Here is a 25,617-nt window from a genome sequence, read left to right as displayed (position 1 = left end):
CCAAAAAAACCCTTTAACGGGGAAAAAAAACGGTAGAAACCTCAGGAAGAGCAACTGAGGAGGGATCCCTCTTCCAGGATGGACAGACGTGCAATAGATGTCGTACAGAACAGATCAGCATAACAAATTAACAGTAATCCACATGACACAATGAGACAGAGAGAGAGAGAGAGAGAGAGAGAGAGAGAGAGAGAGAGAGAGAGAGAGATGCAGGTAATGACAGTAGCTTACAACAACATTATTGAAAGTAATAATATTATAGTTATAGTTCTGGCTACTGTGGTACAATATGTTGAAAGTATGTATTAATATCTGGCAGTATACATGTGTGACAATAGTCGTGTATAATAACAGTAGAAGTATGACTAATGACTAATGATGGTAGCAGCAGCAGGAGGCATCTGGCAGGACCACGGCAGCAGCACAACCACACACGTCACGCTGTCCAGGCACCACTGCGATATGAGTTAATCTGAGAGACAGTGGAGCACAAAGGCTCCGGAGAAGAAGCCGAGTTAGTGACATCCAGAATGGCCGAGTTAGCAAGATGCAGTAATAGAATACGAGAGAGAGAGAGAGAGAGAGAGAGAGAGAGAGAGAGAGAGAGAGAGAGAAGAAGAAGAAGAAGAGAAGGTGCCCGGTGTATTATAGGGGGGTCCTCCGGCAGATTAGGCCTAAGTCAGCCTAACTAGGGGCTGGTACAGGGCAAGCCTGAGCCAGCCCTAACTATAAGCTTTATCAAAGAGGAAAGTCTTAAGTCTAGTCTTAAATGTGAAGGCGGTGTCTGCCTCCCGGACCGTAACAGGAAGATGATTCCACAGGAGAGGAGCCTGATAGCTAAAGGCTCTGGCTCCTGATCTACTTTTGGAGACTTTAGGGACCACGAGTAACCCTGCGTTCTCAGAGCGCAGTGTTCTGGTGGGATAATAAGGCACTATGAGCTCTCTAAGATATGACGGAGCTTGACCATTTAGAGCTTTATAAGTTAACAGTAGGATTTTAAATTCAATTCTGGATTTTACAGGGAGCCAGTGCAGAGAAGCTAAAACAGGAGAAATATGATCTTGTTTCTTAGTTCCTGTTAGTACACGTGCTGCTGCATTCTGAATTAGCTGGAGAGTTTTAAGGACTTACTAGAGCTACCTGATAACAGAGAGTTACAGTAATCCAGCCTAGAGGTAACAAAAGCGTGGACCAATTTTTCTGAATCTTTTCGGGTCAGGATAGGCCTAATTTTCGCAATATTACGCAGATGAAAAAATGCAGTCCGTGAGGTTTGTTTTAAATGAGAATTTAAAGACAAATCTTGATCAAATATTACTCCGAGGTTTCTTACGGTAGTGCTAGAGGCCAGAGCAATGCCATCAAGAGAAACTATGTCATCAGATAAAGAGTCTCTGAGTTGTTTGGGGCCAAGAACAATAACTTTAGTTTTGTCTGAATTTAACATCAGGAAATTGATGCTCATCCAAGTTTTTATGTCCTTAAGGCAATTATGGAGTTTAGTTAATTGATTACTTTCTTCTGGCTTCATCGATAAATACAACTGAGTATCATCCGCATAACAATGGAAATTTATAGAGTGATTTCTAATGATGTTACCTAAAGGAAGCATATATAGAGTAAATAGGATTGGTCCGAGCACAGAAACGTCCGGAACTCCAAAACAAACTTTGGTACGTAATGACGATTCATTATGAACGTGAACAAACTGAAAACGATCAGATAAATAAGATTTAAACCAGCTTAGTGCAGAACCTTTTAGGCCAATTAAGTGATCCAGTCTCTGCAGTAGAATTTGATGGTCAATTGTGTCAAACGCCGCACTAAGATCTAATAAAACAAGTACAGAGACAAGTCCTTTGTCCGAAGCAATCAGAAGGTCATTTGTAATTTTAACTAGTGCTGTCTCAGTGCTATGATGCACTCTAAATCCTGACTGAAATTCCTCAAATAAATTATTATCATGGAGAAAATCACATAGCTGGTCTGCGACTACTTTCTCAAGGATCTTTGACATAAAGGGAAGATTAGATATTGGTCTATAGTTGGCTAACACCTCTGGATCCAGGGTGGGCTTTTTTAGTAGAGGTTTAATTACAGCTACCTTAAAAGACTGTGGTACATAGCCTGTTAATAAGGATATATTGATCATATCTAATATATGAGTGTTAACTAAAGGAAAGACCTCCTTAAGTAGCCTAGTTGGGATGGGGTCTAAGAGACACGTTGATGATTTGGATGAAGAAATCACTACAGTCAATTCTTGAAGAGAAATTGGGGAGAAGCAATCTAAATATATATTAGGTTTTACAGCTGTGTTTGAGGTTAGATAGGTACTATCTGAGGACAGGAGGTCATGAATTTTGCCTCTAATAGTTAGAACTTTGTCATTAAAAAAGCTCATAAAATCATTACTGCTAAGGGCTAAAGGAATACAAGGCTCAATAGAGCTTTGACTTTCAGTCAGCCTGGCTACAGTGCTGAAAAGAAACCTGGGGTTGTTCTTATTGTCTTCTATTAATGCTGAGTAATAGTTTGCTCTGGCATTGCGGAGGCCCCTCTTATAAGTTTTGAGACTGTCTGTCCAGATTAAACGAGATTCTTCCAGTTTGGTTAATCGCCAATTCCTTTCAAACCTTCGCGATATTTGTTTTAACTTACGGGTTTGAGAGTTATACCAAGGAGCAAATTTTCTTTGCTTTTTTAACTTCTTTTTGAGAGGAGCTACAGAGTCAAGTGTTGTTCGCAGCGAGCCTACGGCGCTATCGACAAAATGATCAAAGTCGGTACGGGAAACCTCTGTTACTGAGGGACTTGGTATTGAATTTAATGATGGAGTAATCTTTTCCTTAAATTTTGCGACAGCACTATCTGATAAACATCTAGTATAGTAACTGTTGCTGAGTGGCGTGTGATCGAGTAAAAAGAAATCAAAAGTAATCAGATAATGATCCGATAGCGAGGGATTCTGTGGAATTAATTTCCTTATTAATTTGCCCTTAACTAACCAGCTCTTAGCATTGCATGCCATGGCATGGGCGCAGTCCCAATCCCTACCCTGAGGCCTTAAGCCCTGAACCCTCACAGAATTTACTGATGTCACCATGTACTGTAAGTGCTTTAGTGGTTGTGAGGGCTCAAGAAGGTATAAATAGGAATGAGACAGCACTTTGGCGTGACATGTTGTGTTACCTTGATGATGCCATAACATGTTACGTATGGTACAGTTGTGGGTATGGGAGAATTTATTTTATATTTTATACTGGTGGTATAATGGTTATGAATAAAGTAGGTGTGTAATATAGCCTTTGTTTGCATCCGTATGATGATTTCAAGAGTTTTTTATGTACCATATTCAATCCTTGCTGTATAAATTTAGGCATATCAGCACACCCAATGTGCCAGGCTGAACACCCATGCGCCAGTTCTCCTTGTTTACAGTTTTTTAATGCTTCCCAGCTTCCCCTGGTAACCTCTTTAATGACACAGCCATGTGAATAGTGCATAGTCTGCAGAAATGTTGATTTACAGTACTAAAAGTGTGCATGATAGGCTCACAAATAAGCTACAGAGCCCTCATGCACTCGATGATTTGACAGTTGGGCAGCCCTAGGCCCTCGCAGACTTTGCAGGAATGCAGCTCAAAGTCTCTGTGTCCGTCAATGTCGAGAATGGGATTGGGCTATGGTCATAATTTAAAACTAAGTCACAGATGCTGGAAACCACTGCATAATGAGAATACGTCACAAAGACCACCTATGATTGGTGATCAACTACAAGTGATTTGAACAGTAACTGATGAAGTATGTTCTTTTGTCGAAATTCCACAAATCTTTTTTCCCACCAGCGTTACATGCGAATGAACTAGAAAGGCGAGACTATAAATCATCAGAGACGATACTGATACGGACATAAACACACTAGATGGCATGTACAGAGCCACAAGCTGATCTGTAAACAGGACATCCAAGAATATACATAACCCTCATTAGTAGTTGTGTATGTCTCTGTGAGGGACTGTCTGTACATGTATGCATCTGTGTAGAGGGTCTATGATCTCCCAGGTGCTCCTGTGAACAGACTCCTTTTCACTCCTCACAGATAATAATGTGCTCTGACTGATTTAGCAGCCAAAATTTTATTATTCCATTTTGACTAATCACATCTCCTCTGCACTGATATAGAGGACAGGCTGCACTGCATCCTACTATTCCTCTCTGTCATCCGTCTCTCACATAGCTTTCTGTGGACTCAAACGGTTGTAATGTCATGTAATGTTTGTTGGAAATCAGTAATTTAGTAAAAATACTTTGTTAATGTACTTAAGTATGTAAGTGAAGGCACATGTGCTCACGTGCATCACATTTTTATCTTTGTGGTAACTTAAAACAGCACTTCAGCAGTGATATAATCACTCAGACTACTACTTGCTACAAAACTGTTTTCTAATCCACTTTGCTGACAGTTCTTACCCTTGTCGACATCTGATTTGTAGCCATGAAATGAAATAGAGTAGAGAAAAGTAGGAAGCAATTGTTTGCTTACTTTGTACACTCTTAAAAAAGCATCTACTGATTCGACTTAAAAAAAATTATGGTAACAATTTGCATTTGTCTTTTTAAGTAGTTGGCAATGTTGAGCAAATCCTATGAGTCCTTTATAATCTGATAAGCTCAATTAGTTTAGTACAACCAACATGATTTGCTTTGATCTCGAAAAGCTTTATTAGGTTGAACCAACTTCATTTTTTATCCAAAAGTTGTGGTGATACAGAGTGGTCAAATTATTTTGTTTAAGATGTTCTGTTTTTTTTTTTTTAAATTGTAATTCCATCCTACTTAAAAATGTCTTTTTTAAATTTTTTTTTTTTTTAAATTTTGATCAAATTATTAAAATTAGTTGTCAACTAACTAAAACACTTTAATGTGACAAATGTAATTTTTCTATGCTGAATAACTTCTTTATTTCAAGTGTTATCCCCTAACCCCATGAATCAGTGTCTATAGTGTAGCAATCTTGGAAGCCACCGCCTGTCGTCTGACTAAGTGCCTCTGTGGGCAAATATTTGGGGGTGTAGCCAGCAAATATCCAGGCCAAGACTTCCTCTTCTGTGTGCCACTCATCGCGGCTAATCACCATCAACAGACATCCACATAAGAATGCAGATACATTTTAAAAAAGCTAGTATAAAGCTAAGTAGTCACCAGAAGATAGGTTTTAAGGTGGCACATCAGCCAATATGTTGAGCCTCTCCATTCGGACTGTTTACCTGCTGTTCAAACGTGATTGGTCAATGTTAATCGGATGACAAACAGAAACCAGAACGCTTCTGATACCTAAATCTTGTCCTGTCACCTACAGATTCTGCAGCCATTTGCTGATATGTGTTTATAGAAATTAACTAAGCAGTGAGTCGAACTGTTGATGAGCTTTCTGCCTTTTTCCTTGAAAGATTTACTACTTAATAGTATTATATTGTTTGTATTTGTGTTCTATCAGCTCAGCCATGCTTGTGTGTGCCACAGTCACAACAAGAAATTGATAATAGTAACATATCAAAACTGCAAGCAGATTTAAATTGTGTTTTTGAAACAAACAAAAAGCCTACAATGCGGGAAATACTGAATATAACCAGTGTGTTGAGTATAAACTAACATCACTTTTTTTCACAATCAAAGATCCAGTGGGTACCTAAGTCATTTTCTGCCTTTACTCTAAGTATGAATCTTGATTTTTTTTTTTTTTTACACCACTGTCGAGGCAGACCATTTTCATAAATTCAATATTTCATCAAGGTAACAAGTACATACACACGCACACACACACACACACTCTCTCTCTCTCTCACACACACACATAGTTTCACGTGTAATCCAGTTAAAATGGCTATAATATTTAATTCATATGAGAATCATTAAAAGTGCAGTGGTGCCGTGTCCATTATGCATTCCTTTTCTAGCAGGATAAAACAGTCCTCAGATGTGGGAGCTGCACTTTGAAGTGTTGTCTCAGAAGCAGGCCAACTCTTACAGGAAGTCCCTGATGTTTAAAACATGCCATGCAGGGGGACTAACAAAGGTGAGCACTTGTGGCTCGCCCCAAGATGAGCCAAAAATGGCCTGCCAGGAATTTGGCTATATCTGATAGATCGCGTACACACAGCGGACATCAAATAAACAAAGAGCAGACAAATATACACGTGGGTAATAGTGAAGTTGTAAGAACACAAAACACAGTAACAGCATGTGTAGGTACCAACAGATACATGGACACACATGCACACACGGCAGACATGAAGAACAGCTGAGCATGTGTTATGTTGACCTTCAAACAGCAGCAAAATGATTTGGACACAGCAGCATAAATAATGCTCACCCATCCAGCTGCGATGCCGACGAGTATCAAGACTTGCATTCTCTATGTAATGAAATCATCCACCATGGACACGTGTGGGACAAATTGCAATTTAACAGCTGAGGGGAGACATTAGCTTATTGTGCAGTACAGTGTTAAACTGATTCTTTAAATCTGTACCAGCTTGATTTAAGAGAATGATTTTGATTCGATTTGCTTTATTACGTTCAATGTCCTTAATTTAAGTTCTGACGTGTTTATTAAAGAAGCTACAAGGAGTTTTTTTAACTGGTTATAAAACAGCCTCAATTTAATACTGATGCCTCTGCATGGCCTATATAAGCAAACAAGAGCATCAGCAAAAAGACTGGCTATTTCTAAAGAGTTATTCTAAATGCCTGCCCGCAGGTCCGATTCCTGCACAGTCCGACAAAATGATTTGAGGCACCAGACTGGAAGAGCATATGTTTACGTCTTCCCAGGGAAGAGTTTCACAGTGAGTTAGCCAAGTAATTATTTTATTTGGGGCAGGATTAGCAAAGATTAAAACAAAAGAACTGACCGATGAACCGAAGAAATAAACCTTAAAGAGACAATGACAGAGCATGGGCAAAAAGCACAAGTCAACCTTGGTCGCTCATTCAAAAGATGGAGAGAACTGTTAGCTAATTTTGTTGGTAAGGTTGAAATAAATGGATAAAAATAAAGAGGAATCCCTATGCCACAAATTCCAACAAAATAAAAGTTCTTTGTAGATGCTTTAATGTGAATCAAAAGTAGGGCTGGGTAACGAACTTACCCAGTAATGAACTGGGTAATGTATTTACCAAATTCCATCAGTACTACTGAGTACCTATTCACATTAATTCCATCAGTACCAAATTTCAGTACCTTTGAGTACATCTGGGTGAGAACGGAAGGTTTGGACAAGAGGCAGAAGTGCTGCAAAGCACCTTGAAACATCAGGCAGGAAGCAGAAACACCCCAAAGCACACCCTTGAAGCCCAGTGAACCAAAGCTATCAGTGCAGTGCCGGTGCTGACGAAAGTTTCATCATCTGGTCTATTTTCTTTTCTTTATCATTTTAGTAATAGCATAGTATCACTGCAAGACAAGCAGGCACACACACATATACACACACACGAGCAAATAGACAGAAACCAACTACGACGATCCCCTTATTGCAGCTGGTTCAAAAACGATATCGTCAAAGAAAAATTAAAGTACCAAAAAAGGTATTGGGTATCAGTATTGAATTCCAGGTACTGGAAGCCATAATGGTATCAGTTCAAATGTGAACGGCACCCAACCCTAATCAAAAGATATATGAAACCCTCAGATAATGTTTGCAATAATCACTGAATAAGCCGTGAGAATAAAACTGTAAAGAACCACACTGGATTTCACTCTTAAAATTGGGTACTAATTACATAGGCCAGGTGAAAGCAGGTAGGATAGAAACCCAGCAGTATTTATTGTTAGCATTATTGGCTACACTGTTACCAATTTTGCAGGTGAACATGGTGCAAGTAAAACAAAATGAACATTCGCTTTAACAGAAATGTATCTATCTTGATTTGTTTTGCTAACCCTGGTAGGGTTTTAAAGTTGGACTCAACTTTCTTGTATATAGTCATTAGTCAGAAGTCTTGGCTTCTGATTTAGCTGATTGTTTTTATTATCTAAAGGTCTGGACTGCAGGGAGGATTTGTGATGACCCCAGTTGAGTTTTGCTGTGTCCAGGAATTCTCTGGGAGCAGTTCTGGGAAGGCCTGTATCGGCCTTTGTTGTGGCCTGACAGTGACTGGGACATGATAACAAGTTTGTGTGAGCGTACATCTGTGTGTTTTAGTATATTTGCACACATGCACAGATTACATTTCTGTACGTTTCCCTAGTTGACTCTCTGACTGTAGTTTGATGGTTGAAAAGCCTTCCAAGGGAAGTGGGTGTCGTGAAGATAACCTAGGAGAATGTGCTGAGCTGGGCTGGATGTTCTGCAGGAGGAAGGAAAGTGTGGTGATCCACAAGCAGGAACTCACATTCTGTCAACTTATTACACCCCCAACACACGCACACCCCAACCCCACTAACTGCCATCTGTATTTCTGCCTCTGTCAGGCCTTTTCCCTGACCAAAAACACACACGTACTAACACACACACACAGGAAACGGCCCATGCGGCTCCCAAATAAGCTGATGTGTCATGCCTTCCTCTCCGATATTTCTGCAAAAGCTCCCGTCTTCTTCCTCTTCTCTCCCTGTCTCGGTGAGACACAGCTGTAGTTGTGACAGTTCATGTTCTTCTGTAAGAATTTGCAGCTCCTCTTGTGGGAGACGCTGCCACTCTGGGAGCCATGAGTCGCTGTTGTGTGGTCAAAGTGATCACACTGACAGAGATCCAACTTCTACAGGTAGGGGGAGAGCGAATCGGCTACAGACCAGGCAAATTGGGAGCAGATCAGATATAGAAAAGTGTGTGTGTGCAGCTGTTTGTGTTTGCATGTGAGAAAAATTTGTCTGCGCTTTATAAGAGGCATGCATTTACAAGCTGAATAAGTGAATGGCCACTGTGGAATGCGATTTTTGTGATCAGTTTGCTATCCCAGTCTTATCTTCCCTCACATTTCACAATCTGGGGTGTGTGGTTGCAGCCATTTACTAGCAGGCTCAGCAAAAATACAGTAAGCATGTCCGAGAAGGCTTTCTGTTCAACTTTCATCTTATCTCTGTACATTCAAGATTGGAAATAGATAACTACGCATTCCTACTCTCAATATGTATTAAACACAACATTTTGCAGAAATGAATCCAAACCTCCTACTAGGTTTTGTCCATAATTTGTACAGCTAGTTAATGTCACCAACACCCTGTGTTTCATAAGTTGTTGGATTTTTCTGAAGTGAAAGGAGAACTTGGGCAAGACTGAAACTGAGTTAGGCAAGAGCTGTTCATTTAGAGGGGACACCTGTGAGTGTTTGTCTGTTGCAGTGACAGTGTGGGTGCAGCATTTTCAGTGGGACTAGAGAAAAACACCTTTTAACTCTGAGGTAAATCACACCAATATTACTTGCATCTCACAAATAGGGAAATCATTATTTGAAAGACTATATTAAACTGGACCCTTAAGATTTAGCATTGACTGTTATGTTTTTATCTTATGGTGGAGAATTTGTGATTTGGGGAATATATGTCCTGTAATGCAGGATTAATGGCTATATACTTCAGAGGGCAACCGAGTTGTTCTTAGAGCATTGCTTTGATGTGTACTTTCTTGCATGAATCAGATACATATTCTATATAACTGCTGGAAAAAACGTCTGTGATGTAACTTCACAGCGGAGCATAGTAAAGTATTTATCGGATTCCATCAACCTGCTGCATTCACGTGTGGATAAGATCCCTGCAAGAACACAAATGATATTAGTGAAGAAGTTAGAAGAAGTCTGATTGAGAAATAAATAGGCATTGCGTGTTGAATGAGGGCATTGTCTGGCTCTGACATCTTTACTTTAATGATTTAAACGTCTCTAATGAAGATAATGAAGTTAGGGAGATGCAGCTGATCTCCTAATGGCAGTTTTTAATCTTTTAACTTGATGTAGGAAGCATAAACCAAAACTTGACAAATGCTATTCTGGTGCATGAAATGGTGTCCATTTGCAAACCATGTGGAGCTAGAAATGCCAAAAGTAAATGCACTGACTGTCCTTTCTTTGATGTTGGTGATTCTTTTTGCCTATATTCTCTGCTGGGTTTGCATGCCAGGAATAACTGTGCAAATGTGTGCAAATGGAAAGTGAACCTGTGACCTCTTCTCTACCAGTAACCTCAAACACTGCCTCAATTGTTGTAGCAGGTGCCGGTAGCCGGTAGAGAGGAAAACTCTCAAACATCAGAACAGTCACTACAACACCAAACTTGATCCGTGATTGATTCGATTCTTATCTCATTCCTGTCCCATGTGTATGGCGGACACTGATAATTTTCAGCATGTCTTCTTCACACATACACAGGCCTGCCATTGTCGAGGTTGGCCTCGGTGACTGAAGCACCATTACCTCTCAAATCTAATCAGATTCCCTTAAGTGGATAACAAGCGTGTCTCCGGCATTTACAGTAGTGAGAAAGCTGAAGTGAAACCAGGACAAACCACTGTCACACAAAGCAGATGTGGTGTGTAGCAGTCCTGGCATCCCTCCTGCTATCCGTAGTGGAAAAAAATGTTGATTAGCTAACAACTGGCATCTTGTTTGGCCTGGAAAAGTCATATAAGAGCTCTCAGTCACTACTTACAAGTTGAGTATTGTGGACGAGCCCGTTCTTAGTTAGGTGGATGAGTGGTGAATAACCGTAGCTAGTATAGCTGACGAGGACAATTTAATGCTGAGTTTCAGTACAAATCCAAAGTTGCAATGGTTTAAAAATCCTTATGGTTTAGCAGTGCTGTGCTAGCTGACATTTAACCCATTGCGAGAAGTCTGGAAACACAACGGGCTACTTGCTAACGAGCAATTCCAGCTATTTTTCTGGGAGACTATGTAAATTTTGAGAGAACAAATCACAGGAAATAAAATGTGATGTTGCACAATTAAAACTTACCTCTGGGTGTTGTTGCAGCATTATTTGATCTGGTATGACCAGTAGCTAATGGTGGCTAATGTTAGCAAATTTCAGCAAACTTAAGGTAGATAAAGCTGTATGATATACATCACTGAGGGAGTTAGCTCTGCTCCACTTGTGCCACTGTAACTGTAGCTTAGCATTTCAGCTTAGAAGTGCTGCTTAGCATTTAGCGTTATCCCATAACTGTGACTAAGTAGCTGTAGTAGCTGCAGCAACTGCAGTTCCGCAAAGGTTAAGAAGTTGTTCTTTTGATGCTTTTGTTATCAGTTATTTCAGTCGATAAATGACACTTGTTTTTGGGGTACAATAATATGCTCTGTAAAGTAACATTATTAGGCCCATAAGAGCACTGTACGCCAGTTAAAAGTCACCATTCGCTGATTCCAGATTCTTGAAATTGCTGTATGTAACTCTGAAAGGGAGATGCTAGGTTGTTGAGTCTCATTCCCATGTCGTCAAATACCAACGCTTTGGGTTGGTGCATCACTCCGAATACCAACCCGGAGCATTGGTATTTGACAACCGTGGAATGAAACTCAACAAGCAACTATCTCTCTCCAGAGTTACATGAAGCACCTTTAAATGTGAATATTTTCTGGTTTCTTTACTCCCCTATGGCAGTGAACTAAATGCCTTTAAGTTATGGACAAAACCAGGCATTTGAGGCCCCATCTTGGGCTTCAGAAAACCCCGACTGACACTATTTTCTGACATTCTATCGACCAAACAACGACTCGATTAATCGAGAAAATTGGCAGATTAGACTTTACAAGTAAATGACATATTTCATAATTTAAACACTCATTGTACATTAACATGTAAATATCATCAAAAATAAGCACTACTGTATACATTGTATATACTGTCATATCAACCTACTTTACGTAAATATGAAGCAACCTGTTACATTAATCAATCCATATTTATTCCAGCACCCTTTGCACTCTGCACCATTTATCTACTGTATGACTAAACATGTTTGTTTTACCTTTGTTCAGCTTTGTTGTTGTCTTAGCTGAAGGTCTATTTCTGTGTGCTGCATGTACACTGAGAGCAGTCAGATTTCTTCTTTGTGTACACACTTACTTGGCCATTAAAGCTGATTCTCATGAAAATAGTAGCAGACATGGTTAAGAAATTCAAAAGTTGACTGTTCTTTAACGTCACATTATCTTTTACCAATCAGTTCCACATACATTTTAAGTAAAGTCATGTTGCATAGTCCACTAAATCTGCTGAAGTAAGAAACCAGCATTGTTGTTTATCTGAATTTGTTCTACTTCTAACTGATTAGCGGAGGTTAGTCATGGAAAAAGCAGCCGTGTAGTTATAAAAAGATGTCCAGGCAAGCCCATAGAGCATGCTATTTTGACCAGTGAAACAAGTACTTTTAAGAGGAAGTCCAAAAAGAAATCTGGGTTAAAGAGACAAGATGAGCGTCAGCAACTGACAAGACTGACATTGTAATACCACCGCGAACAATGCATGTATTATTACTAAGTAAATCCAAAAGTACTCTAAAAGCCATTAACTGATAACATAAGTAAGATCAGTGAGGTTCTTTGTAAGCTCCAGACCAGTAATTAGCCTAAACTTGAAGTTTTTAGGTGATGTTCCCTCTGAATAGCCCTCAAATACAGTAATAAAGACCTCAAAATAGCTTTATGGCTTTTATTGTTTGGGAACTGATCATACTAAACTGTCTACATTGAAACCAGTGAATGAATGAAAAGGCTTGGTTAAAAATGGCATTAGAGTTATTTAAAACCCCCACTGGGGAACAAGGGTCAATTGTACTGCGACAACCCCTGGAGCAGGCAGGAGAGGACGTTGGGAGCTGATCACTGATTGGTCAGTCACACAGAAAAGGGCGGTCTGCATGAATTAGTGACAGACGCTAAAGGCAGATATCCTGCAGTGATCAAACCCTGGGTGATCTGACAGTCCAGTGTTTGAAGTGATTATCATGCTACGCAACATAAAGGCTTACACCCAGCTTTGGGCCTAATTAGTTCACTTAGGGCCCTTTATAAGACTTTGGTAGGGGACTGGGAAGTACAGACACTCACTGAGAAGTCAGCAGCTCAACAGGATAGCAGCAGCAGATCTGGATGCCTAAAGTTGACTAGCTGCTCCACCAAAACAAACCAGTCTGAAGATTATCAGCTTTTCTGAGAATGCCACACTTAACTGACTGCAGTTACTACACGATGCGGGACGCAACCAGAGCTTCAAATGTAAGATTATTGAAATTTAGACAATGACTTTGTAAAATGTTTTGTTGAACAGTGCTGTCATGTTTTCTAATGTCACATGTGTTTGTAAGGCTTTTATTACTGGTTTGGCGATCTTGACTGCTGGCTGACAAAATGATGTATTTTGTTTGTCAAATTAAGTTCAGTTCTGGGGAAAAAAGCTCTCTTGAACACATTTTCAGCCAGAACTTGGTCCTAAATGATCAGAATATGAGAATACACGAGGAAGGGCCTTCTGAATCCTAATTCTCATAAAGACACTTGATACACATGTTAACCATGACTCACTTTACTGTGATTGTGCTACAAAATACAGCACTGCTGTAAGTCTGTAAATTTGCTCGGTATAAGTGACTAATGATGGGAAATACTGACTCGCAACTATTTCTGTGTGCTGAGTTAGATCATCTTTTCGGAAAGCCGACAGCTGCTGTGAACACCTCCTGTGTACATGGTCTTAGTCAGTGCTATCTCAGTGGTGCAGGAATGTGTGATAAACTGATTTTCTGTCCTGTCAACTAACTGAACTTCTTTTTTGTTTTTCGCTGCAGGTACAAAGCCACCTGGAGAACTCCAAGTTTCACCTCCACCAGACCCAGAATCAGCAGGTCAAGCAGTACCTGACGCTGGGCTCCAAGCTGGCCTCTTCGGCCGGGCAGGGCCACGCTGTTCCGCATCCACACGCCCAAGGCCAGCCGCTGGCCACCGTGCCAATCATGAGGAATGGACACATGCCCTCCGTCAGCGACGGCAGCAACCCCAACAGCCCCGTTACCCTCCTCACTATGGCCAATCATGACAGCGAGGTGAGTGGACTTATAGGAAAAGGAAAGTGTGAATTATGTTGTTGCTGAATATATGGAACTGAAATTGAGCAAACTCAAAATGCGCCTAGCAGTGACTGGAAAGGAGTGACATTGCAACAAAATATTGGAACCACAGACTGGGTCACAAACCGAAAAAGTGTGGGTCATAATTTTTGTAGATTTTGCAACATTCTTGACACATTTTCCTGTCAACACTCCACATTCCTATCAATGGAAACGTTCTGTTCTGTGTTTGCTTTTTATGCCATTTGTATAAATTCTGTCTCAGTCACTCTAAATCCTGATTTTAAGGGAGATAAATCATGGCTGGCTCTTTGTTTGGACAGACAGTCGACATGTAGTACTATTCACCTTCTATATTTCTGGGTTTGAAAAAGTATTTCCAACTAATCATCTAAACAAAGTGATGCCATTATTGATCTCCCTCTCTCTCTCTCTGATGTGTTCATCAATAACTTCAGACATGCAGTCTCTGATGAGAGAACCCCTAAAGGAGGAAACTAGTTTGATAACAGATGCATGTTTTTCCCGCCAGCACTGCTAACTAACTAGGCAGTGAAGAACTTGTCTGTTATTGGATTAGTTTCTCAACAAACCCTCCCCTGCCTCGTGTCTATTTTGGTTTGAAGATTCGATTTGGACAGTATTGATATTCTGGTACAAACATCATCAGCCTGTCCAGGAGTACACTGAAATTACTGTTTTCTTTTAGTTTCCAATGGATGAAGTTATTGATGACCTTATTAGTCTTGAATCCGGTTTCAATGATGGAGGCTTGGATTGCATGGAGCCTAACATCATAATGCAAAACAATGTAAGTATGAATCACATTAACAGCTACATTAACACTGTTTCAAATGCGACAGACCGACAGCAGCTATTGATTTCTACACAGTCCTTTCTTTGTTAACCTGCTCTCAAGTTCCTCAACTAATGACTTCACTCTTTTCTAAGTTGAACAGAGACTTGAAAGTGAGGTTCTTCCACCCAAAGGTTTAGGCGCAGGCTTGACTTGCTTGGGAAAGAGGGGACCTGTCTTAGTTTGGGGTCAGCTTAAGTCTAGAGATGAGTCAAAGTTCATTGGGGCTTAGCAACATTTCTCACATTACTCAAGAAGATCAACAATGCAGATTAAGTTAAAAAGGAGGATGTTTGTAGACAGAGGTATAAAGTTCATGACAATAGAAAAAAATACATTTATAGTAATTAGGGATCACATCCGGGATTGTGAAATTCTGAGCAAGATACCAACACTGATCTTTAAAATAACAATCTGGGCAATTTTTGCGATTTGTTGTAATTTTTTTGCCCTCAAAAACAACAATAAAAAAAAATCTTCATTATAAAAAAATAAGTGAACTGATTAAAAGTAATTCAGCCCTTCATTACACAATCTCTTAATGAGCACAAATTTAATCACACAACAACATTAATGACAACATTATAATTCACCTTCGCCCAATACTCATTTTTACTAAACAGAGTTTGAACACATGATAATGTAATTCAGTACAACCTCCTTTAGCTGTTGGTTCCAGCCACTGGCTGCTAACAGCTAACATTAGCTAGCTCTCCTTTTGCTGATTTCAACATGGAGTTGTTGTTCACAGTGCAAGTTAATCAGGGAAAAAATAGGGTGTGTCCCTGTGCCGATAGGTAAATGGCAGTCAACAAGGTCAATATCAGTCGATACTGATGTTCGGCCAATAAAATGGTGCATCCCCAAAAGCAGAAATAGAATAGGACAGAAACTTAGTCACTGTCTTACTAAGGTCCATTACTGGGAAGGCAACCAAATAGAAATGGCACCATAGACAAGTACTATCAGTAGGATTCCTGGTCAAGAAGGAATTCAAAAACTCTAGACAAAAATGTCGGACAAGAGGTCCATTTGGCCGGAGAACATAGCAACACCTGAGCCAAATACAGGGAGAGTTTGTGGGATGGCAACACTGGGAATCTGGCCTAACTCCTTAAATACAGAGAGAGACAGATTAGCAGACAAAGAATCATACACACTGATAAAGTGACACGCAGCAAAACACAACAGATACTGTGACAGAGAAGGAATGAGGGGGGGAGATAAGGCATGGGGGGGAGGAGGAATGGGAGAGCCAGTGGGTTTCAAATGAGGACAGAAGCGCGACAGAGGAACGAGGAGTGAGAGATTTTGTTGGAGAGAGTTACTGAGCCATTGGATTGGGCTAATGCATACACTCCCCATGGGCTTGTTCAGAAATGATACCATGCTTAAATGGATCAATTCATCCTAATTAGTCATACAGTACGATGCATCACGTCGTTTCGCCGTGTCAACACATCCAGGAACACAGACGGGAGAGGGACTGAGATGATTACAATAGGAGTAGTAGGGGAATTGTTGCAATCTTTCATTTTGATAAGCACTTTTTGTCCCCCTCCTCCTCCTCCTCCTCTCCCATCTTGGTGAGATAATGAGAGAAAAAAAAAAAAAACGCACATGCAAACTAAACCAACTGCAGATAACTGAAATGTCTGCAGTTTCGTCTGTTTTGTTTCTTCTCCTTTTTTTCCGCTCTTACTTTCCACTCCTTCCCATCTCTTGACTTGACATGCAGCCTTATCACGTTCACCGGTCTGGCAGTTAGATTTGACACACATGTCGTGGACAAAATTGGCTGCGCGCATCGGTGGAATGCATGGTGGCTTCTGTAGCATTTTCCCATAAATACACAAATGCGAATTAGACACACATGTGTGTCAGCATGCCATATCTTGACATCTCCCTGGTCCGTGAAAAGACGTCATTATCGCAGAACTGATGCACGCTTTTCCCAGACGAGGAGAGACCCGTAGGAAAACAGTTTTGCCTCTGTTCAAGCAGTTGACCCAGCTAGCCTTTTCATCTAATGGGATGCTATTTCCAACACAGAGAACATCTCTGTGTTAGAGGCGCTTTCAAGTGGAGGGGTTTGAAAATGGTGGCATTAGCAGATCAAGGCACTGCGTCTGGGCAAAGCAAACCTCACAGGGCTTTAGGGTTAGATAGAGTAAGACTGGAGGATGACTTTTTATTGACCTGGTTAGCAAGGCTAAGCTCTTGTTAGGTTGTCTTTTAGTCTTTGTGATACTCAATGAGCAGGCAATCTGTCCTGCTGAGACAGACATGGATACTACAGCTCCCTGCTGGGAGGTCCAGAGCCAGAGGCCTGGGGGCTGACAGCCTCTTCTGTAGGCTGTGATCACGCCACATGTCTCTTGCCATTTCTGTCAATGATAAACAAAGCCACACAGTGACTAAAAACAACTATTTGTGTTGTGGTTTGCAAGTGTGTTTGCATGCTCTACCCATGACTGACAATTTTTCTTTCTTCCCCCATCCCCCCCCCCCCCCCCCTCCTAGGTGTCCCTCAGTAGCAGCATGCTGGACGTCTATGGGGGTGAACAAGGTATGAACGCCCCTAATGGTGGAATGAGTCCCACATCTAACCCCACAAAGCTCACTGTAAAAAGGGAATACACAGGTATGAACTCATACCATAGTTTTGATCCAACAGCTAACCAATTAATGAATAATTACACCCTCACATTGCTGTAAAAGTTAAACCACACAAAGTCTACTTGCTACATGAAAGGCTTTTGGGGAATTAAAACAAACAAAAAAAAAGGCACATTTCCTCTGACTTAAAGGGATGGTTCAAATTTTTTTTAACTGGGGTTGTATGGGGTACTTAGTCATAGACAGTGTATATTCTACGGCAGATGTCAGTTGGCATGCCCCCAGTTTGGAGAAGCAGACTTGAGTCTGACATGGAAGCTAGGCAATGTACTGCTGTGGAGGGGTTAACAACATAACATGTTTGAGCCACCTAAATAAAGTCCCGCTTAAAAAAATCAATATCGTTTTAAGTGTATGCTATATTGAGAGTATTTTCGCTGCTTTACCTTCTTGTCAGACAGTGATTTCCAATGGGAAAACAAAGCCGTTATATAACTTTCTGCAAAGCCAGACTCCATTGACAAAAACTGTAATTTAACAATTCTGAATACAAGAACAACTGGTCTACAGCTGCTTCATTCAGTTAGCTGTGTGACTTTGGCATTTAAAAGGGTTAGTTTGGACTCACCAAAGTCACACTATAACAAAAACTAACCAACTGATCAAGGCAGCAGTAGGCAGGCAACTCCCATGTTCAGTGAACTAAAATTACTTTTTTTCTCAATGGAGTCTGGCGGCTTTGACGGAAGCACAGATAGGGAAATGAAGCTGTTAATGGCTTCCCTGTTGAAATGGGTTGTCTGACAGAAAGATAAAGCAGTGAAATACTCTTAATATAGCGTACACTTAGACCAGTATTGATTGTTTTTAGGTGGCTCTTTTTTTTTGTTGGCTAAATTGTGTTTTGTTGTCGACCCCCATCCCCAACAGTGCATAGCTTAGCTTCTGCATCGGACTCCAGCCTGGTCCTCCAAACTGGAGGTGTGCTGACATCTATGGTAGTTAATGTATGGTCTATAGATAAGCACCTCATACAATCCCACTCTAAAAACTCCAAACTATCCCTTTAAAGCTCCCTTTGGGTTCTACGAAGAACAGAGTGTACCTGCGTTAGCTAAAAAAGGGCAATGTGTCTGTTCCTGCTAAAGTCGACTCCAATTACACGTGTCAGGCAAACAACAGACAAACGTTTAAGCCGATTTGTGTCCAGTGTCTGACAAACACTGTCCTGCTTGTCACTGGATCTGTTAATAGGCTGCTGAAACGTGTAGACTTTTCCTCACACTGAAGGAAGAAAAAAGAAAACAAACAAAGGGCCCTTTAAGACATTTCTTATTAATGTCATGCATCAAGCAAAGAAGCCCAATTGATTTAGGAAACAGAAAGGAAGCCTGAAGAGCCCTTCACTCTCAACGAGCAAATAAGGAAATTGCCATCTGTTTCATTTGAGCGTGGGCGGAGAGGACAATGGGGCTGTTACACAGAGTTTAAATTGTCTTGATTGAATCAACAGAGACAAATTGGGAAATCCAATCTCAGGTCCCCAATTATGTAATTTGAAAGAATGTGAATACAAATATGGATGCACTGGCATTCTCCGGGGCAGATTAGTGAATTTGCTAAACTGTCTTAATTACGGTAGTTTAAAAGTGATCCCCATTTTTTCCGTCCACAATGAGCCTCAGACATGCTGGAGTGGATAAATTGGGCTCATTCAATGTGTGTGTGTGTGTGTGTGTGTGTAAGGAGGTCAAGCTTGTGTCTGTGTTGTGGGCCCGTGCACGGAAACTCCACAGTCTGGCTGACCCCGCCACTGAACCCACTCAAACCAACTGATTGTGCATCTCCTGGCTGGACATTTTGTGTCATTTTATGTTCGTTGTCTTTCAGTTTCTAAATTAGTGTGTGTCACTAATCGATTTGTTCCCCTCTGTGAATTTTTTTCCCTGACAGAACATGACACAAGAGTGATGGCCAAAGAGAGACAGAAAAAAGACAACCATAATCTGAGTAAGTGCCTCCCACTGCCTTTAAACTCCCTCACAGCTCATCATCTGAAAATGAGTTATGGCTAGTTTTGCACACAGCAGCTGGCAATGTTCTAATCATCACTGCCCTTTTTTTCATGCTTAGTTGAAAGACGGCGTAGATACAACATCAACTACAGGATTAAGGAGCTGGGGACACTCATACCAAAGTCGAACGATCCGTAAGTTGCAAATCTAAAGGTATTTATTGAAACAATGCCCTTGTTTCGCTTCACTTTATGTCACTATAACAACTGCAAGACCTTGTCTGGCGGGGAAGCATATTAAATTCTAAGCACAAAGACCCTCTAAACGTTGTTCATTGAATTCAAATGAGTACTCAAGCACATTTCAGTCATATTTCAAGGGTGCACTTGAACTCCCATTGTAGTCTACGCTCCAAGAGCTGTACATCCTCTCACTGGGTCCCAGCAGTTCAGCTCAAAGCATGAATGATGAGGAAAGGGTCAAATGCAAAGAAGCAGGCCACACCATTTGAATCAAAGTTTGAAGCACAATTGGAACATCGAGATGGAGCGTGGAGCTGAATTGAAATCCACCGGCCATCTTTCGCAATTGAACTTTGCTTCAAATTTAAATGGAAGGTTGGCGTTGTCGGCGCGCCGTTAACACCAGATAAAAGAGATTATTAGCGCTGATCAGACCAACGTCTCACTCGTGTGGTAAAGGACAATTTTACTACAGCTCCCCTTTACTTAAAAAAAAGCAATAATATCTGCAAAAGAATGACTTGCACTCTAGCACCTCAAGTCCAAAGCTCCATTTTCTCCTCCGTCTTGCTACTTAGCTCATTTTCCCCTCACCTATTTTTACTCGAGGATTAATTTTACCGAACAAGGAGGTACGAGAATGGACTTTCCACATAGCTACTTAACTATTCTATTAAAATTCCCATTCAGTGTCCCCATGTAATGTCCAAGGATGAATAATTGCCCCATGTAAATCGCCATTTCTTATTCATATCATAAAAGGGGGAAAAAAAACCTCTGTGTTAAAACTTTTCCCCCCCATTTTTTTTTATTGCGGAGGATATTCTGCAGACATCAGGAGGTTCTGTGTAAAAGGTTATCTTTTACATTTCTCTGTTCTGCAGCGACATGCGCTGGAACAAAGGCACCATATTGAAGGCCTCGGTGGAGTACATAAGGTGGCTGCAGAAGGAGCAGCAGCACGCTCGGGAGCTGGAGAGCCGTCAGAAGAAGCTGGAGCAAGCCAACAGGAGACTTCTGCTGAGGATCCAGGTAATAAAGTATAACAGTCTATATCGGTTTAGTGTGTTTTTGTGGTGTACAGAGTGAAAACCACATGGATGAACCAATAAATCACAATAATACTCAGAGATAAAGAGACAAAGAAAGCTCGTGAGGAGTTTCTGAACTCATAAATCTGAATGCGTTTCGTAGTGAAATATTATTCTTAAAATATTCATTCTTGTCAGTGTACTTTCTTTGCTGCAGTTTAACTTGTCTGAGGACAAGTAGCAAGAAAGCAAACTGAGGCCTACAAATCAAGATCATTTCAATACTTTTCAATACTCAATATTAGATTAAATGAGTGTCAGTGTCAGCGATGGCAGAGTGAAATCACTTTGCAAGACAGAAGAAGAAATGGATGTGGTGAAAGTGAACAAACGACAGGGGGTCAGGTTATTTTATTTTTTTTTCCACTGAGCTCTTTCGCAGAAACAGTTCATAAATGTTTGTTCTTTCAGCATTTGGTTGTGTTGTTAATGTCATACCTGGCTATCTAGTGTCTTGTATCTGTCCTGACAGTCTCCCGGTATCCCTTTTTGAATGACGAATACAGGTGAAGGCTGCCGATTGGTATGGAGAGTTACTTTCTCTCATATAGGTGTAGAACTAACATGCTAGTTAACCATTGGCGGTAGTCTTTGTGGTGTGTTCAAGTGCAACTTTCTGATCTAGACACAAGTGACGGGAGGTAACGCAACAGTTAGCCTCCGTCGTTACTATTTTTTTCATATGGGATGGATGCATCTGCGTCCTAACACAAAAGGTTGCCCAATCAACCCACTAATGTCCCACTAATATCTTTGCATTCAATCTTAGTGCAGAATCAAAGTCAATTTCTATTGCCAAAGATCAGTTTGGTGAAGACAGAGAGCTCACTTTGTGAACCCTACCTGACTCAATCATCCCGAGGTACTTCACACTCAATTCCACCTCCAAAGCTTTACAACCCCGAAACCTAAACTAGACCACCCCCCTTTCCTCTTTCCCTTCTGTTGTTTACACGAGCTCCTTCCACTTATCTCTGAGAGCTTGGTGCTAATTTCCTGATGAATAAACAAGGGATGCACCGAAATGAAAATTTGTGGCCGAAGCCGAATAAAATTAAACGCTTGGCTGAATACCGAGTACCGAATACCGTTGTTTAGTTTTTCATTAGTTTTTGCAGATGAACCCTCTCCAGAATAGTGTTGTCACGGTACCAAAATTGGGACCCACTGTACGATACCAATAAAAATATCATGGTTCTGAGTAGTATCACGATACCACAGTGAAAATGAGGCAGATGTGCCTTTTGTCATTTATAAAAAGATAAATCACTCCTCTATAATACATCAGTGATATTTCAATGGAATAAATTACTTATTGACTTATTCATACTTCAAAAACAGCATCAATAAGTGATTAACATGGGGGGATCAAAATAAAATAAATAAATAAAATAAAAATCAACCAGCCACCCTCCTTCCCTGACAAGTAAAGAACAGCCCCTCCATAAGTAAAGAACAGTCCCTCCATAAGTAAAGAACAGTCCCTTCGTAAGTAAAGAACAGTCCCTCCATAAGTAAAGAACAGTCCCTCCATAAGTAAAGAACAGTCCCTTCGTAAGTAAAGAACAGTCCCTCCATAAGTAAAGAACAGTCCCTCCATAAGTAAAGAACAGTCCCTTCGTAAGTAAAGAACAGTCCCTCCATAAGTAAAGAACAGTCCCTCCATAAGTAAAGAACAGTCCCTTCGTAAGTAAAGAACAGTCCCTCCATAAGTAAAGAACAGTCCCTTCGTAAGTAAAGAACAGTCCCTCCGTAAGTAAAGAACAGTCCCTCCATAAGTAAAGAACAGTCCCTCCGTAAGTAAAGAACAGTCCCTCCATAAGTAAAGAACAGTCCCTTCGTAAGTAAAGAACAGTCCCTAAAGTGCGGTGAGAAATGTGAACGGCTCGTTTCTCCTCTGACACATCACATACCTGTGTGCTGCCACAGCTCGGCTGTCCAGGTACTTTTGGGCAGTCATGACACCAAGAAGAGGACATTATTGGAGTTGGACTTCTCTGTCGCCGGTAAGCCTATGGCCACCGGGTTTGACAGGAATACATTCCTGTCTGTGTCTGTGCCCCCGTTCAACCCACAACCGGCGGGATTCGCCTTTCGTTTCTGCTGCTAGTTGAAATCTGTGCTCGCACAGCGTGCTGAATGATTTATTTTGCGCGAACAAACTATTTTTAGTCGCAAATGCGAGTGCAGTGACGTACGGAGTAAAATGTCGCCACACTGCCGACATTTTAATCCGTCCGTCACCGCACGCTGTTTGATTGCGTTATCAAAACACGCCGCTATTATTCAGCCTTGCTTTTCACTTATTCCACTGAATACCGAATGTGTGTTTTTTTTTTTCCAATATTCGGCCGAATATATTGGGTAAGCGAATATTCGGTGCATCCCTAGAATAAACACAATGACCCCTGCTCTTTTTAGTGGAAAAACAGCAGGTGAGAAATAGATGATGAACACTGATAGAAGAGATACTTAGTGACACATGCATGAATAGAGGGCCACACACACACACACACACACACACACACACACACACACACCCCTATACACTTTAACAGAGATTGTGGTTTTCTGAGGTTATGTGAACGATGGGAAAAACACAAAATCTGTAATCATCTTCAAAGATGACAAAACTGTTCAGGTAACACTGACTAGGACTGACGCGGAAAGGACTGTTAACAAAGGTCAAACAGGCCTTTGTGGTGACACTGATAGGTGATTAGCGCTGTGATAAGAGTGTGTGTGGGAGAGGTGTGTGAATCAACACCCAAACTCCCCCAGTGCAGCTCACTCCAACCTAACCTCAGTATGTGGGAGGAAATGTGGAGGTGTGGTGATGATGTCACTCCACACTGTGTTGTCATGGCAAATCTGCTCATACTTTTGGCATTCACATAGTTAAGGTATTTATTCATATCTCATCTCGACTAACATGCAATGAGTGTAAGCAATGTTCTCAAGAAACCGTCTCTAACTCCTGGTTTCTTTTCTTTTGTTTTCCAGGAACTTGAGATCCAGGCACGAGCACACGGACTTCCAAACATGACTTCAGCCTTGGGGACGGTTGAACTGTCCTCACATCTCCTCAAACAACAACAGCAGCAACAGCAGCAACAACAGCAGCAACAACAGCAGTCGTCTCCCCAGGCACAGCAACCCCAGCAGCCGCCCCTCTACCAGGAGGACCCCAACAGTGACTACCTCCAGAGGATAGCTGCGGTGGCCGGCGTGCCGTCCATCCCCACTGCTGCCGGGCCGCAGGACCACATTCCAGGCGCAGATGGGTGCACCACATTCTCTGACCCGCTGTCCCACTTCACAGACTTCTTCAGCGCTACCCTCAAGGAGGAGCACCGGCTGGACGAGATCCTGATGGACGACCCTCTCTCACCGTTTGGCACCGACCCGCTCCTCTCGGCAGGCTCGCCTGGGGCTGCGTCCAAGGACAGCAGCCGCAGGAGCAGCTTCAGCTCTGCAGAGGGGGACGACCTATAAGGGCGCCCTCTTCAGCAACACACTCATGACAACACTGTTGTAATCCACAGTGGGAAAGGGGCATACACAGAGCCTTTAAAGACTGATGGCTCCGGGCAAACAATGACCTCTCACAGGGTTGCAAGTAATTTAAATGACAGCTAACATACCAGACAGCGCCCCTCAAAGTGCCACCTGTATATAAAGTGTGTAGTTCTTGTTGGTCAGGTGGGTGTTAGAGCTCGATTGGTCCCTGAAATTTGGATTCTCCAAAAGCTTAATGGGACCAGAAACAGCTCATGGATGTCCACCTGCTCTTTTTAACTTCACTATAGACAATGAATATGTTTCTCTGCCTCCCGGACAGAGCAGAAACAGACTCACAAGAAAAAGGGACACATTTATCAGCCTTTAAGTACATAATGTAAACGACCATGTCTACTGTTGTTTTGTCTTGTTTTTTTTTTTGGTAAACACTGTGGTAGCTGTACACTGTAACATTTATGCAAAAATAATCACTGAAAACTTGCAAACACTGTCCTTTAAAAAGAAAATACTACTGTTTCACAGACGGATTGTAAACAATGATGTGCCTTATTTGAAAAAAGATATGAACATGAGACTGATGTACTCACCGCGATGCCTAACATGTCGTATTGGTCTCGTCTGTTTTTTAAATGTTTTCTGTTAAATAAGTCCTAATGTATTTATACATGTTTTAATCCACGTATTCTCGAAAAAGATATATATTATTACCTAACACGTTACTTTTTTAAATTCTTAGTAGGGGTCAGAAAAATATAATAAAACCCCCCTTTTTTGGTATACCTTATTTTGGCTTCTTGTTGTCATCATCATGTATTCTAGATCTGCATTCATATACACCCAAACTATGATGGATTAGTAATTGGGCCTAGCGAGTGCAGACCCAGGGGCCCAAAGTGTCAGGGGCCCCCCCTGGCCTTGACCTGCAAGATGTCACTCATATTATCTTGTACTGACTAGGAAGAGACACAAAAAGACCACAAAGAGATGCAAAGGAACTGCAAAGAGACACAAAATGAAAACATTTGACAACAACAAGGGCAAAACAAATACAAAGAGACAGCGAAAGACTAAAAAAAAGACAAAAAATTACCTAAAAAACAAACACAAAATTACCTCAAGGAGACACAAAATGACATTAGCCTTACATTAACACAACGTAAAATAAGAAAAGAACCAAAAGAGACACAAAATGACCACAAAGAGA

The 25,617-nt window shown here is 41.1% G+C and overlaps 1 protein-coding gene across 8 annotated transcripts in view; it reads left to right on the top strand.

The window, feature by feature from the left end:
* Positions 1-25,392, top strand: part of tfec (transcription factor EC) — a 69,474-nt gene extending 44,082 nt beyond the window's left edge. Inside the window, exons 1-8 of one of the 8 annotated variants that reach the window (XM_049566410.1) lie at positions 8,621-8,771; positions 13,790-14,044; positions 14,778-14,879; positions 17,448-17,568; positions 19,497-19,553; positions 19,677-19,752; positions 20,685-20,832; positions 23,895-25,378. In XM_049566410.1, coding sequence (XP_049422367.1) covers positions 8,715-8,771; positions 13,790-14,044; positions 14,778-14,879; positions 17,448-17,568; positions 19,497-19,553; positions 19,677-19,752; positions 20,685-20,832; positions 23,895-24,386 — 1,308 coding nt within the window. In that variant the 5' untranslated portion in view covers positions 8,621-8,714 and the 3' untranslated portion in view covers positions 24,387-25,378. Of the gene's footprint in view, positions 1-8,620; positions 8,772-9,298; positions 9,408-12,656; positions 13,221-13,789; positions 14,045-14,777; positions 14,880-17,447; positions 17,569-19,496; positions 19,554-19,676; positions 19,753-20,684; positions 20,833-23,894 lie in introns of those variants that run through there. The other 7 variants (XM_049566413.1, XM_049566408.1, XM_049566412.1 and 4 more) reach the window with 7 other exon arrangements.
* Positions 25,393-25,617: the final 225 nt, after the last annotated feature.

The sequence above is a fragment of the Epinephelus fuscoguttatus genome, linkage group LG22 (genome assembly GCF_011397635.1).
Source record: "Epinephelus fuscoguttatus linkage group LG22, E.fuscoguttatus.final_Chr_v1".
Lineage (NCBI taxonomy): Eukaryota > Metazoa > Chordata > Actinopteri > Perciformes > Serranidae > Epinephelus > Epinephelus fuscoguttatus.
This window is presented reverse-complemented; position numbering and strand designations above follow the sequence as displayed.